The sequence below is a fragment of the Alligator sinensis genome, unplaced genomic scaffold, assembly GCF_000455745.1.
Source record: "Alligator sinensis unplaced genomic scaffold, ASM45574v1 scaffold38_1, whole genome shotgun sequence".
NCBI classification, from domain to species: domain Eukaryota; kingdom Metazoa; phylum Chordata; order Crocodylia; family Alligatoridae; genus Alligator; species Alligator sinensis.
The window spans coordinates 1,478,399-1,494,964 of record NW_005842179.1 but is presented as its reverse complement, the minus strand read 5'-3'; the positions used below and the strand labels follow the sequence as shown (position 1 = coordinate 1,494,964).

At 39.5% G+C, this 16,566-nt stretch overlaps 1 protein-coding gene across 2 annotated transcripts in view; it reads right to left on the bottom strand.

Annotated features, from left to right (window-relative positions):
* FRK (fyn related Src family tyrosine kinase) overlaps nucleotides 1-16,566 on the bottom strand; it is a 97,926-nt gene that overhangs the window by 23,810 nt on the left and 57,550 nt on the right. For both annotated transcript variants that reach the window (XM_025207054.1, XM_006026172.3), the window contains exons 3-4: nucleotides 12,790-12,953; nucleotides 12,023-12,191 (exon numbers count right to left, since the gene is read on the bottom strand). In XM_025207054.1, coding sequence (XP_025062839.1) covers nucleotides 12,023-12,191; nucleotides 12,790-12,953 — 333 coding nt within the window. The remainder of the gene's footprint in view (nucleotides 1-12,022; nucleotides 12,192-12,789; nucleotides 12,954-16,566) is intronic.

The window sequence follows — 16,566 nt, the reverse complement described above, 5'->3', positions numbered from 1 at the left end:
AGCAGGAAGCAAGGGCCTCAGTGGGCTCAAGGTCCAAATGAGGCAAAGATTATGAAAAAACATCCATTTGTTACTGAATTCACACCAAAAAGTGTACCAAAGGACAGCTATGCAGTTTTACTGGATTTCCAAATAATATCAATGGCTAGAAATATCACCATAAGCATTTGTAGTACTCCATGCTTAATCTCACAGTAGACCATTTGTTTATCATCTTTTGGCTATACTTCTGTGACATACTGCCCTAGGGTTGACCCTGCAGGCCAACCAGAAGCTGACTTTGTGGAGCATTGTGGTGTTCCACCTTTAAAAGTAAATTAAGAATGCATAACTCATTATTTGGAAAATATTTGAGAGACTGCCATAAAGAAGGAAGACATCAAAGCTGGACAGGCATTTCTCTGAGACAGGAATAGTGCATTCTGTATTTGTGCAAGGCACCAGTTGACCCTTGAGGTTCCTTCTAACCCTACGTTTTCATAAATCTATGATTACCTGACACACCAATTCCATATTCAAGGTCCTGGTCTTCATTTAAAATCCTAAAATGGCTTAAGGATCAGCTGACTCAGAGGCCATTAAATCCCCCCACCTGATTAACTGTACATTTCAATGGGTCACTCCAGTGCTAAGATATCTGAACCTGAGCCTTCTTACAATACAGACTTTCTTACAATTTAACCACGTTACGTTATCCCAACTCTTTGAAGCCAACTGCTAAAATCTAATCAGTTTACAAAACCAACTAGAATAGTGATATGATATGAGTTCTTCCCATTAAAGAAAACTATGCATCTCTTAGTGATAGTGGGTGTGTCTACACATGCATTTACACTGGCTTAAATTTACTGTGCAGTAAATTACTGTGCAGTAAGCATCTACACGTGCAGGCATTAAAGTGCATTAACACTGCGTGTGGACTGACTTGGGACTAAAGTTAATCCCAAATTAGTCCACATACACAGTGTTATTGTGCATTAATTATTGTGTTACCTAATCAGTAACTACCTGCATGAGGCAGGTATCAAATTTACACTCAAGTCAGCATAAGTCACCACATTTACTGTACAGTATGGGCATGCATATGTAGACATGCACCAACACTACCAAATAATTTTGGTTACTGTGCAGTAACTACACATGTGTAGATGCACCCAGTAATGGCTGGATGATGTGCAACTTCAAATCTGAGAGTAAAATTAGAAGGATTTTTTTTCTTTGGAAATGTATTGATATAATAAAGGAAAAGTTTTCACAAAAATAAGCAGTGATAAAAATCAATGTATCTTTATTTATTTTATATTAAATATTTCTCTGTTTTTTTATTCCTTAAATATTTATATCTAACTTGATTTCATTCTAAAATAATTGGATTTAACTTCTACTATTGGTTTGCTCAAATAGATTTTTTGTTTTCATTTAAGCCTTAGTTTGTAATTTTAAATAGTAGGAACTGCATAGTCACATAGCCCCAGTAAGCTTCTAACCTTTGCTTTACACTTAAAAAATTATGAGCAAGTAGAAATTTAGCTAAAGAAAACAATCTGGCCTCATTAATACAATTTTCTAAGATATTTACTGTAGTGGGGTCAGGGAGATTGTCTAGAGTAGGAGTCTAAGAAACTTGCTTCCTAGAAATAAGAAAAAAATACTTGTTACATTAAGGGTTGGTTAAAACATGTCTGCTATGAAATTGGTAAATAAATGCCAGTGGATTTGTTTGAGAAAAAATATAGAAACCAATATCAGCATCAAGTTTGTTACGTAAGATTCTGAAAAGTCACTCAAAGCTATTAAGGAAAATTAAGTTGATTTCACTTGTAATTTTGGAATGATCAAAATGATATATTTTGTGAATAAACGCAATTAAATTGTGTTTTAAAATAAAACAAAACAAAATCAGATTTGACCAGCAAGTTGTTGAGATCTGAAGACACTGAAAGAAAAGAGCATGCTGAGGAGACAGACAACAGTCAATGGGCATTTTTACACATGCTCCAAGAGGCACAGATGGGCGGGGCTTTAATTAGTGAGCCGTGCTAACTCTAAGTGCCCAAGTCTCACATGTATCGGTGTCCCTGTGCCGAAAAATAGCAGTGGGGTGCTATTTTCAGCACAAGGACACTGATACATGTGACACTAGTCTGCTGGAGTGGGAAATGTAAATAATTATAAGAATGCATTACTAAGACTTTCATTTGAAGCCTTAAGTGACTGTTCTGAATCATGTCTGAATAAAGCTTCTTAGTGTTTTGGGCTCTCCATATATATTACAGCAAGGTTATTGTATTGTGAAGAGAATTAATACAAAAATACTAAATGTTCTGCTGGTATCTCACTCTTGAAAGTACAGTTTTCTATCTAAGGGACTAATTTTGGACTCTACATAAAAATTAAAAGGAGTCTGAATACTATTAGGGAATAAAGCAGCATTGATATCAAAAGGGATATAATCAGTTGTAAATATTAACATAATATGACAGCTTGTCTGAGACTCACAGATGAAGCTAGCCTAAGATAACAAAACATTTTAAAATATTGATGTATTAATAAAAGATATTAAGGGTGTTTCACAGGACTTGGTATTATTTTAATCAAAAGACTTCAGTTTAATTAGTAGTCTTGTGACTCTTTCTGTGAGGTTAATGGAAACCCTGTCTAAATGTAAAGACCAAAGACCAATCATTGTGACATTTTGAAGGGCTCCATAATCCAACATTGGCAGGGTCAGAAATTGGTCTCCAAGCAGTCAGGGGAAAAAATTATTCATAATCAATATGGATTTCATCTTCTGATCCTCTATTCTATTTAGTTTCTTAGAACTGGCCAGAAATTTTCTGATACCATTATGTTTCTCTGAAAAGTATCAACTCATCCCTTTCCCATAGAAACCTGTCTAATTTCTCTGGACTCTCGTCTTCCAAGGTTCACAGCTCCAAAATTGTTAATTGTGCACAATGTATAGGAACTAATAAATCCAGAGCTTTTAGGGCTTCTGGTTCCAGGACAGCAGGCCATGCAGACTGCCCCAAGAGTGGGAAGCACAAAGCTTCATGACTGTTGGGCAAGATGTCTCCCCATGCTCCCCAGTTCTTCAGGAGGACACATTGGAATCCAGCTGACCCAAGGGCTCTGAACATTGATGTCCTCATCCTGGGGTAGTCTACCTGGTTCCACAGAAACTGGGATTCTTGGCACCTGCTGACTGATACTGACATTCTTGTCACTTTCACCGCTACTGTGAACCCCAGGGAGCCATAGAGAAGTAGGTCTGGAAGGGACATCCAGGGTCCAACCCACTGCCTGTGGCAGAATCAGCCCTAGCCAAACCCTTCCATACAACCATATTCTAAACTCTACATAAGACTGCCATCAACCCTGACACAGCACAGGTCTAACACCACAACCTGCCACAGGTAAAGCAGAGGACCCACAACAGTTAATGTCCTGCTTCTATAAAATGTCATCAATATACACTCAAGAGGTCCCAGGTACATGTCTCCAGCTACAAAAGAAGGCAAAAAAACCCATGGTCCATACCAGTCTGACCATGGGATAAAATCCTTTCCTGACCTCAAAGATGGCAATCAGCCTGACCTTGAGTGGAGGCTTTGGTCCAAGCAGGAGCATTGGCATACACCAGTCAAAGTCTCCAGCTGTGGCCAACAAGGCTGGGTCTCCAGCCAATACCCAGTGTCCCAGCTTGGGCAGGGGTTGTGGGAAGTCTCCAACAAACAACGAGTGTCTATGGGAAGGCTTAAAGACACCCTGACGTATATAAGCAGAGAAAGGGGGAGGGGACAACCAGCAGCCAGAAGCATGGGAAATACCCATAGCTGAACATAGGCATCACTATGCCTGGATTGTCCCCAACCAGTGCCTGTCCAACCTCTTCTTGAAAACCTCCAATGGGAATGTTTTCTTTTAGAAACATGACATTTCTGAAATAATTGTTTTTAGGGGACTCCTGGGGATGGGAGGGCATTTTCCAGTTTACAGGAAATTTGAAAAGCTTGGCTATATTCCTAAATAGTATGAAAAACCTTTTTTGAAATATCAACATTAACAACATATTGGAAACCTTAAGTTTTGTTCAGCTCCAATTGATCCTGAAAATGGTATATCAATACCACTGCCTGCATCTCTCTAGGACTTGTGTTTTTCCTGGAGCCAAATAATGTCCCAGGTAAGTAAATGTTGTTAATGTATTAAAAAATAATTCCAGAGGGGGAAAATATACCTTATAATAAGAGACCTAAAAACTTCAATCTATTTGGCTTATCAAAAAGAAGAGACAGAATTTTTTAACCATTGGACTATAATATGGAGAAAAGCAAAGCCTTCTATCAATTGATGTCTTCAAATCAAGATGGGATAGCTTTTTCAAATGTTGTACCAAAGGCTGAATTCAAGGGCTACCAGATGAGATTTAATGGCCTGTGGTAGTCAGGTAGTTGGACTGGGTGATCTAATATCTCTAATGCCCCTTCAGGAGTGCAAATGCTATGAATCTATAAAACTGGCTTGTTCTGACCTCGATTAGGGAAAAAAAAAAACCTATTGTGTGTGATAAAGCTATAGTTAACTGCAAATGGGTCTAGAATTGAATTCATGCCTAAAATGGATACCATTAAATATTTAATAAAAACAAAGCACAATGCATAGTACAAAGTAGAACTGGCATTGTTTTTAATTTCTAGGAGATAAATTAACAAATCTCTGGATTCCCCATGTGAATCGTTAAAACCGCTTATTTTAAAAATATTTAAATTAATATTTAATGGTGTTTATTTTAATTATGAAAGATCTGAAAAATCAAAGATTTCTATGCTCAAAGGTTGGGATGCAGAGGTTCCAGAGTGCAAGCAGCACATTTTACCATAAAATATTAATTTTAAAAAATCAAACTCTTATGAAAAAAGCACATTAAAATGTTTGAACACAGAAGTGGTTTACTACAATGTATTCCTACATGAAATATCTTATAAAGATATCAATACCAGAATCAAATTGTACAATTGTGAAGTCAGTGGGAATCTTTCCATTGCCTTCAATAAGGTCATAGAAAATTGGAATGGAAGACAAATAGGATTGTTCAGTCCATTTTCCTTAGCAAAATAGGGCAACACCTACAGTACAGTGCTTACAGTTTTGTTCAGTCTTGCTTTACTGTCACAGATGGTGGGATATCCACCAGTCCCCTTCACTATTGTTTTGCTCTGATATTGCCAAAATTGCAACATAAACTATACTTATTTACTAATTTGGCATAAAATTTTTAATTTTATGTAACAAATCTATTTCCATACTTTATTTATGTGATGAAATGTTATCGCTTATAGTTTATGAAGCAATAAATGAATGCTGGTATTGATTAATGTCCAAAAGGAAGCAGCAGTGACTGTGTAACATACCTCAACAGCCATTCCTATGATTATAGCTTTTCTAGAACAATCATAAATATGACCGTTAAAAATAGGGGGAGAGAGGGTTTTACTTTTTTCCTTCTTGCAGAAGTATTGTGCTACATATTTCTGACTTTCCAATGACAGCCATGTTAACATAAGCAGGGTGATGAACAAGAGTCAACAGAGACTACTGCAGAAGGGAGAGCTGTGGCTGGGCATATGCAATAATCCGGCAGGGGCCAACTTTTTTGAAAGGTGTGACAAAAATTAGCTCCATAACCTTCTCATGTGCCACTCTGATTCCTTTTCCCTGCCTGATTTGCTACTCTGTTTTCTGTTGCCTGCCCTATCTCCCTCTGAGCTGCCTGTCCCCTCCCCAGTCTGCCACATACCACACAAAGAAACTGCCCGTGCCAATTTTGGCAGCCGTGCCACAAGCTGGTCACCTCTACAATAATCAATACCCTTCATGAGGGAATAAGATGAATTTTCTGCTATCTCACTTGCTAGCTATGTGGCAGAATTCTAACTGTACCCAATGGCAGTGGTGCCACCCATCATTTAACGTACTACTCATGACCTTTTTTTTAAATGGAAGCAAACTGCATTTATGACAAAGGGGAAGATGTGGCTGAAGTAGATCTGACAGCTTTGTTTCATTTTAGTATTAACAGGGAAGTTTGTTTCACAGAGAAGTGATAGTATGCGGTGAGTTATTAATTCATGGCAGCAGCAGTCCCTCACTGTAAGGATGACAGTCTTTCTATAAATAGGGAAGTCTTTGGTGAGTCTACAGATGACTGAGGAGGCTAAACCAAGATCTGCATGTTTGACTGCAGATGTGGCAAATAGTTTTTGGAGGAAAGAGTAGATAGATCTTGGTGATGTTGGGTGATCATTTGTTCCCTTTGTCTCTTTCATCTATCTGTCTCCATAGTGAGAAGAGTTTGCTCAAAATAATTGATGCCTTGTTGTACATTACAGTGCCACTGGAGACAATTCTGCCCGAGTCTCCCAGGTATTGATGTTAATATCAAACTTCTTCAGACCGGCCTTCAAGGTGTCAAGATGTCTTCTTTTGCCCACCACTACAGTAGTACCCATCCATGAGTTAGAAGTATAGGATCTGTTTTGGGAGCTGGTTATCTATATTAATAAAAGTGTGTGTGTGTGTGTGTGTGTGTGAGCACCACAGCTCCAAGACCATGATACCTAGACACCTTAAACTTTGCATGCATACTAAGGGGACCCTGGGGACATGCACCTGGGTGCTTTTTTTTTTTTATTTGGCTCAAAAAAGGTTTTGCCAATTTTTTGATCTATACTACATAACCCCCTGTGTCAGGTCAGCCCCAGGAAGCAGAATAAATTTGCATGTGCAAAACATTCTTTAGCAAAGGTCAAAGCTCCTGGCCAAGGTCAACTGGTACAGCTGGAGAAGGCTCCACATTTAGGAGTATTCCCCTAAGGGTTGTGGTTGGGACTGGTTAACAGGACCTGGGAGCACCCGCAGGCAGAGTGACAGCTTAAGGAAGGTCCAGGGAGAAAACTGTACTGGACCTTCTCAGAGACTGATTAGGGGGTTGTAAGAGGCATTCCCTGTAAGGCAATGTACAAGAAGCAAACTTGCCAAAAATAGGCTTGCAAAAGCTGCAGCCAGAGCAGCTAAGACTCCAAAGCAGCAAGTTGCAAGATGAGAAACAAACAGAGCAGCAATGGCTGCATCCAGAGCACATGAAACTCCTGCACAGCAAGCTGCAAACAGAGCAGAAATGACTGCAGACAGGAACCAGCCCTGGAGGGAAAAAGAAAACTCTGCATTCTTCTACAACCCAGCCTTGGATTATGGTTCTGATCCAATAGTTGCAACTGGCTCAATGGCGACTTCTTGCAGCCACTGCCTTGCAATGAGATGAAAAGGAGAAGCTCCAGGGATATGCTGCAACAGTGGCAAGGTTCAACTGCCCCAAGTGAAATGATCCTCCTGAGCCCCTTCATACTTTGTTGACAGGCAACACTCCAGATGCACGCCATTTCCAAAGCAACATTAGAAGATACAAGTCATGCTTCCAAATGACATCTTCTGGCACCACAAAAGACATCAGAGAATCTGGCTACACGCCTACATTTAAAGTGCAGGATTGGCAGTCTGATGCCACTCCCTAATGAAGAGCCTAAATTCCTGCAGATCTACTTCATGGGTGACAATACAAAGCAGGCTGAAGAGCGTTGCAGCAATGTCATTCAAACCAACCTGTGGGTGGTGCTGCAGTTGCAAGACATGCTCCACAAGGAAAACAACTATGTTCACAGTTTCAAGTGTGCCACGGAGAAGATGACTCCAGAGTATAATGTTGTCATTCGTGCAGACAAAACTCCAGCTGGTGAGCATGAGCGGCGCTTCAATGCACCCACAACATCAGACGTGGCTGTCATTCTGACTGGTGAACAACATGGCAATCGAGATATTGTGTTGCAACTCAGGAACAACTCCCTCCAGAGAATGGCTGAGACACACTGATCATATGATGCACTTCAGTATCCACAAATTTTCTGGCAGGGTGATGATGGCTACCATTTTGAAGTGTGACAAACAAACCCAGCATTGGGGCTGCCAACTCAAAAGAAGATTTCTGCCATGGACTTTTATGCCTACAGGATGATGTTGTGAGCTAGAAGTTTCAATCACATCTTGCAATGCAAAGATCACTTCCACCAATTTGCTGTGGTGCACCAAAACTGAAGCAGAAAGGTTGAGATTCATTCAAATGAACCAAAAGAAACTGAGAGTTGAAAACTATGTTCACCTCAGGGATGCCATGAACAATGATGGAGATGCTGCCAACATTGGCCAACTGGTCATCTTGCCTTCCAGTTTCACAGGTATGCCTCGCTACATGCATGAGCACACACAGTATGCCATGACATATGTGCAAAACTATGAGACTGTCCCAGACACCAATGAGGCAGTCAGCTACCCAGCAGAATTTCTCAATTCTCTCAAACAACCAGATGTGCCTTCACACAATCTGGAGCTCAAGATTGGTGCACCCATCATTCTTCTCAGGAATCTGGACCCAACAGCACTCTGTAATGGAATGTGATTGGCTGTCAAGAAGCTCATGCCACATGTCATTGAAGCCACCATCATGACTGGCCATGCAGCGGGACAGGATGTCTTCATTCCATACATTCCAATCATTCCCTCTGACCTGCCATTTCCATTTAAACAGCTCCAGTTCCCTATCTGCCTCAGGTTTGCCATGAGCATCAACAAGGCACAGGGACAATCACTCAAAGTTGTTGGCCTCAACCTGCGAAACCCATGCTTTTCTCATGGCCAACTCTATGTTGGTTGTTCCAGAGCTGGCAATGGCAAAAACCTTTTCATCTTGGCACCAGATGGCAAAACATGCAACACTGTCTATCCTGAAGCTCTACATGAATAAAAAAGTGTTAAACATTTTTCTATCCCGTCATAAACTGGGATAGAAAAATGTGATGTGAAATCCTCAGTGCTATGCTTAAGACTTACAAAGTAAATAAGTAATTCTACCTCACAATTCAGTTGTTTAATACATTTGAATGTTCAACTTTTATAGGGTTTTGGTATGACCAAAAGCTCACAGTGTCAAGCTGTATCACACAAGTAAAATAGGGTACAAAACTAAATACATAAACACAGTTTATTAGTAGAGGGAAATAAGATAAGATTAAAATTTGATTACTGCAACCCGTGCGAAGCCAGGTACTTTGGCTAGTCGGAAATCCTTATGAGATATCCTGTCCAATGAAGCTGGTGCCATAGAAACATTGTTTCAATGCTGATGGTGTTTGCCTGCGCCAGAATGCTGGCATTAGTTCTTCTGTACTTCCAAGTTATATGGAGGATTGGAGTTCTTCTGTACTTCCAACTGGATATGGAGGACATAACTGAAGGTTACATTCCAAAGCGTTCAGGTGTTTCCAATATGCCATCCAAGCTTCACATCCACACAATAGGTTAAAGATGACAACAGCTTGGTAGACACAAAGTTTGGTTTGGTTCCTAATGTCATAATCATTAGTTTGGCTTCTATTCTATACAGGAAAGCATACAGTTCTCCAGCAGACCCACTATATGCTTAGAGAAGGGTGATTGTACCCAAAAGCTTGCAAAGAACAATTTTTCCAACTATTTAGTTGGTCCAATAAATGGTATTGCATTTACCCAAAGAACCTTGTCTGCCTATATCCATCAAAGACATTATTTCATAGAGTTATCAATAGGAAGATCGCCAAACACTTTACAAGATTTTGGAAAAATATTAGCCCCATTTTAGAAAGAAGCACAGAGAGATTAAGATCAAAATAGTTTTAAAAAAAACATGTTGGGAGCCCAACATCGCCACTGATTTACACTGTTCAACCTAATACACCTCGAGCCTGATTTTAAAGACGCTGAGCTCTGACATTTCAAAAGATGGACTAAGGATTCTGATACCCTTTGAGAATCAGTACAACTATGCATCAAGCTGAGTACCCTAAAGATCAGGACATCCAAGATCATTAGTCTTTCTTTTAAACCTTAATATCTTTCTACCCAACGTTTCCTTTTGCAAGATCAAGGGATGAAGCAAGAATTTCTTGACTTACAGAAGTGATGAAAAATCAAAAGTGGAATCATGCTTTTAAATGTAGAGTGCTGGGAGAAGTGAAATATCTGTTAAACTTTTCAAACTTCTGTTAGAAAAAGGGGAAAAAAGACAATCTGGCACTATCCTCCCTTCAGACCCCATGCTCTCACTCATTTAGGGAAGTAAGCTTTCTCTGCTTTGTTTTATAAATTGTCTTCCAAAGAAGTTTGCAATATGGAAGGTTCTGATAATTGATAATAAATCAGAGAAGCCAAGTTGTATGATCAGGAGAGAAGGCAAAAACATAATTAAAAAAAATGGGATGAACTGCGGTTTTCATTAGGATGATACAAATAATTAAACACTTTTGGCTCATTAGCCAATCCAAAAAAAAAATCAAATAAAAAATCATTTTACAGGAACCTGAAACTTAAAAGAATAGCTTTTTCTAGTTAAGCAGAGTCAAAACAAGTTACATTGTAAACTGAATGAAACCATGTGCTTGACATCCAACAAAAAGGTTTCCTTCATTTTCATGTTTGTTTCAAGGTGTTTCCTTAAACAGAAGCAAATTTATATATAAAACATGTTTCAAAAAGAAAAATTGAAAGGAAATAAAAATCAAAAAGAGCCTTCCACTTCGGAACACAACTCTGCTATATGCTCTGCGTGGGTGTCCACCCACAAAAAAAGTTTGACGTGCAATTGTTGTATTTCATCCAGAATTTGATAGGGCAGGGAAGAGGAAGAGGAAGGGAAAGGAAAGAAAAGATAATCCTTTTCCCAGGATCCTACTAATCAAAAGTTATTTTAATAAAGACAGTAAAAAGCCAATAATTCATTTGAGGCTACCCATTTTATTTGCTTCCCTTCCTCACACCCTCTATTTAATGCTCTCTTATTTTATGCAGTTGTTTAAAAATTATGCTTCACTGTTCAGGGCAAACTCTTCTTTCCCTCTCAATAATCTGTATATCTGCTGTGTCAGATGCTTAAGAGAATTTAACTCAGGTGACCTAACTCTAGTAAATCATTAATGCCAGAAACAAACAGTATCTATGAAGTAAGTATGTCTCACATAGCCTCATATATGGGGCTTCCATGTTGTAAGAAGCCCCATATATGAGCTTTTCCTTCACTTAGAATCTAGTGGAAAAAGTCTTTTATTTTTTTGTTTCAGTTGCTTTGCGCATATTGCAACTATTGTTTCAATGTCAATAACCCATTTAAGCACATGGTTAAGTCTACCTCTATTCAGGAAAGTGTTACAGGTTTTTTAAAATAAGAATTTTCCTGAATCCAACCTGTTACAACAAAAGCATTTTGAATCATTTTAAATGAAACACAATGGTGTTATCACTTGGGTGCCTATGGAATTTGTGCTATCTGCCGGTACATGTTATTGCTTTATGAAGTAAAAGAAATTTTAAAATAATTAAATATGTAAAGAAAAAAATCAAATAGAAGCTACATTATTCACAAAGGATCCACAAGAAACATCAGCAATTAGTAGAGTATGCCAGTACTTCTACTGCTATCACATTTCCAATTATTACTTAGACTCAGGCATTTTATTTTATATAACTCTAAACAGCAACAGGAAAATTTATGTACTACAGATTCTATACCAATAAAATATTATAGTAATATAGCGGACTAGCAGACGGAGTTTTACAGATTATAGATTAAAGCTAAACTGATTGCTTCAGCTACTGATAAAATACGATGAAACAGACCAGCTATTTGGTTTTCCATGTGGTGTGCAAAGGCAAACAACAAAAGACCCAAAAGAATCAGTCATGGGGAGGCAGCCTGTCTAACTTCAGTGAAAAATGCCATGGGATCATCAAAGGATCTCAAGGTACAAGGGCCACATTTTACATACCTTTAAAAAGATGAGTTCCACAAGTCTTTAAGCATTAGTGTTTTTCTCTAAGAGAGTACTTGCAAAATATAACAAGTACTGTAGTCAGCAAATCTGAGTGATGCTTGACATACCTGGCTTCAATGTTTTAATAGCCACTGGGGTATTGTGATTCCATAATCCTTCCCACACCTCACCAAACTGGCCAGAGCCTAATTTTTTCAACAGTTTCAGAGATTTTCGGTCAATCTCCCAATGATCCACCGTTTTGTATGACAAATCAAAAGGAGTAGGAATTTCTTTCTGGGGTAGGAAAAAAAGAAACAACACAAATACTACATATTTTGTTTCAGGATTATGTGTCAATCTTTGTTATACACATTCCAAATGAAGTTTCAATTATAAAGAGTGAATATTTACATGAAGCATGCTTGATGAAAAATACATATCAGAATGTATAGCTTTACTATAACATTCAACTCTTATTACAAAAAAGGTTATTTTAGCTCCAAAGAAGATACCCCTGCATAAAAAAGAAATCATCCCCCAGCAAGTTTTTTGAACAGTGAAATATTGCCTGCTTGAACTTGATGGTTTTGTCTCTGTAATTACTTATAGACAGCAAAAGTCATGAACTTGACGATTTCATCTCAATATACGTTTACACACAGCTATTCATAAATCACAAGTTGGCACATTTTCTCCTCTACCTACAAAATTATTTGTCCAAAATGCAATAGTGTTTTATTATTAATGTCTCAGCTTCAAGAATGAAATAGTACTGCTACCCACGACCTCCTAAAATAATCAGATCATCACCATTTTGCAACCTAATATCTTATGACTGATAACTAAAAGGTTAGTTGAAAAAATTTCTTTCATAATTCAGAACAAGCTTTACCTTTATACATGGGTTCCCAAGTGTTACACAGAGTCCATCACCATCCTTACTATAGTAGTCAACAAAATCTTTCAAGGTTTTAAAAATCTTCCTTCTGCTTAAAAAAAAGGTCCCTTCATCCATCTTTCTGATCCTGTAGTGTTTCACAGTTGTTCCATCAAAAACTAAAAATAAAATAAATAAATAAAGATATATTGAGTTCCCAGGTGCTAAATATGTACAGTAGTACAGTATAGTAGTACTGCACAATAACACAGTCATGCAGTATAGATTTTAGCCATGTTTTCAAGCCAGGTAATTATAGTTAAACTCTTATATGGATATTGAAGTACCTAAATAAAAATGCCCTCATTTTTTCAGATGCCAAGCATTCATACATCACCCTCCCAAAATCCAGCTCTGAGTATTTAGAAACCAAATATGAATTTAAAAACCAGTCAAACTTGAAAATTCGGGCCTATAGAATTTGGCCCAGAGATACAGAAAGAGGTTCTCTGTCAGCAATTCCCACTTCTTGGCCATGTCCACACATGCACTTTAATGGACAGTAGCCTAATTTACTGTGCATTAATGTGTCATGTCCAAAATTGTGCCAATACATTAATGCACAGTAAAAATAGGTTATTGCGTATTGTCACTAAAATAGCATGCACTTTTGCTACTGTGCCTTAGGGCAGCTGAATGCGCATTTATTTAGTACCTCACATTAGAGGTACTAAATTGAATACACAGCAGCAAAAGTGCATTAATGAATGTGTAGATGTGCCCCTTGTGTCTGTCACAAAAGACAATAAAGATTATCTCATTCAACAGCACAATTTCATCTCTTACTAACGTTCCATACATTGGTGCTGACATTCCAAATAGCAAGTTCTGGGCTGGCAGAGATTTAAAAGAGAACTAAAACATACCAGATGTACTTCGTGAGGTTCTGAGCACCTGCAACTCCCACAGATATCATCAAGACCTGCAAGAGCTGAACATGTGAGAAAAATCCTGCTGGTAATAGCATAGTATTTTGCTTTTGAATGATAAATGTTTACAATTCTATCTGTAAACACATTATTGGTTATACTCTGTATGCAGAGAAGCACACATTTTCAGTCTTGGAAAAGATTATCAAAGAGGCCATCCTTAGCAGACTAGCTGATGGCAATATCCTGAGAGATAGCCAGCACGGGTTTGCTGAGGGTAGTTCTTGCTTGACCAATCTCATTTCCTTTTATGACCAGGTGACCTGTCACTTGGACAAGGGAGAAGAGATTGATGTCATATATCTTGACTTTAAAAAAGCCTTCGATCTGGTATCCCACGATCACCTCTTGGCAAAACTGGCTAACTGCGGCCTCGACCTCACCACAATCTGCTGGCTGGAGAATTGGCTCCGCGGTAGGACCCAAAGGGTGGTGGTTGATGGAGGCCAATCATCTTGATGTGCAGTCACCAGTGGGGTCACTCAAGGCTCTGTCCTAGGGCCTATACTGTTTAACATCTTCATCAATGATGTGGACATTGATGTTAGAAGTGGACTGGCCAAGTTTGCCGATGGCACCAAACTCTGGGGTAAAGCATCCACACCTGAGGACAGGAGGGCGATCCAGGCAGATCTTGACAGGCTCAGAAAATGGGTGGATGAGAACCTGATGGTGTTCAACACCAAAAAATGCAAGGTTCTCCACCTTGGGAGGAAAAACCTGCAGCATGCTTATAGGTGGGCAGTGCTATGCTGGTTAGCATTAAAGATGAAAAGGACTTGGGGGTCATGACTGACCACAAAATGAACATGAGCCATCAATGTGATGCTGCGGCTAGTAAAGCAAGCAAAACGCTGGCTTGCATCCATTCAGTGCTTCGCAAGCAAATCCCGGGACATCATTCTCCCATTGTACTCAGCCTTGGTGAGGCCGCAGCTGGAGTACTGTGTCCAGTTTTGGGCTCCACAATTCAAAAAGGATGTAGAGAAGCTTGAAAGAGTACAGAGGAGAGCCACGTGCAGGATCAGAGGTCAGGAAAACAGACCTTATGATGACAGGCTGAGAGCCATGGGACTCTTCAGCCTGGAAAACCACAGGCTCAGGGGTGATCTGGTGGCCACCTATAAGTTTATTAGGGGTGCTGATCAAGATCTGGGGGAATGTCTGTTCACCAGAGCGCCCCAAGGGGTTACAAGATCAAATGGTCACAAACTCCACCACAACTGATTCAGGCTGGACATAAGAAAGAACTTCTTTACTGTCTGAGCCCCCAAGGTTTGGAATAGATTCCCACCAGAGGTGGTTCAAACACCCACTTTGAATGCCTTCAAGACACATTTGGATGCTTATCTTGCTGGGATCCTATGATCCTTGATGACTTCCTGCCCCTGGGGCAGGGGGCTGGACTTGATGATCCCCCAGGGTCCCTTTCAGCCTGAATGTCTATGAAAATCTATGAAATCTATTAAATAATTTGCCTCACTGAAGTCCTTTGCACAGGAGCTTCACACATTCCACTCTATTTCAGTAAGTTTCTCAGAGTCAGGTTATGATCATGAGGTCTAAGGATGGAAGATAATTATGGAGGTGGTAGTATCAATTACCTCAGGAAGCATGGCCGCCTTCCTACGACCATGCAAAGGATCCTCTCAAGGTAATGGGTCAAGGAGCAGGCAAGACAATATGCAGCACATATGCAGGCTTACACTTGTAGGAACAAGGTCAGGGGGAAGGGAACATGCACTGTCCCCCCCAGTCTCCAGTTCAGGGAAAGTTACAGCTGTGTTGCCATTTCTGTTTCCCCTGTTGCACAGATTAGGCACTCTCTTTATACACAGACCTGGGGGAGCTGCAAGGATTCAGAACTGGTATAGATAGGTTAACAACATTGATCTGCACATTTAATGGGACCTACAGTGAGTGAAACAAAACATCATTTTTCAAAGGCTAAATCGAAGAATAACTCCTCAGACAGCATGAGGGGGATATCCCATTACACATTAGGGCATTTTTACATGTGCTCCTGGTGCAGTGCACTTTAATTAGCGAGCTGTGCTAATTAAAAGCGCCTGCGCATCAATGTATCAGCATCGCCACACGTCTCTATGCTAACAAATGGTAGCGGTGTACTTTGAACTAAAGCTTATCGGACAATGTTTTATTTCAAAGCGCACCATCACCATTTTGTCAGCACAAAGACACACAGTAATGCTAATACACATGACAATTGAGGCTGCCGAAATGCATCAATTTCCCTGCTCCAGCAGATTTGATTAATCAAGTCTACTCCAATGCACTGGATTTCCAGCTTATTTGGAGCAGACTCCCTGCATGTGTGTACGAGCTAATGGACTTATATCCCATAACTTCCACATGTTAGTTATACCATAGACATAGAATTCTATAGATAATGTGGCTGCCACTGAGGAATCCTGGTCCTACAACAGATAGATTTCAGGTGTCAGAGGGAAGACACGCCTAGCAAGGAAAACAAGATTCTTTGGAATATTCACAAAGACCTACAACTTGCAACACATTGGTTGTGAGCTAGAAGAAACAGTCACAGATCAAGAGACAAAGTCCTGTGGGATTAAATCAGAGTATAGAGATATGTAAGAAGGTGCTCCTGTGCCCTCTATTCTTATTTGCTGCCTAGACTTTCACAGTTATAGCAACAAGTATGAGATTCAGACAGAGAGAATTTTTAGATCAGGAGAAACATGGAGTTCTCCTATGAGAAGGAAGAGTCTGAGCCTAAGGATAGTTTTTCTGAGCCTGGAGAGCTTGGGACTGAAGTTTTCTG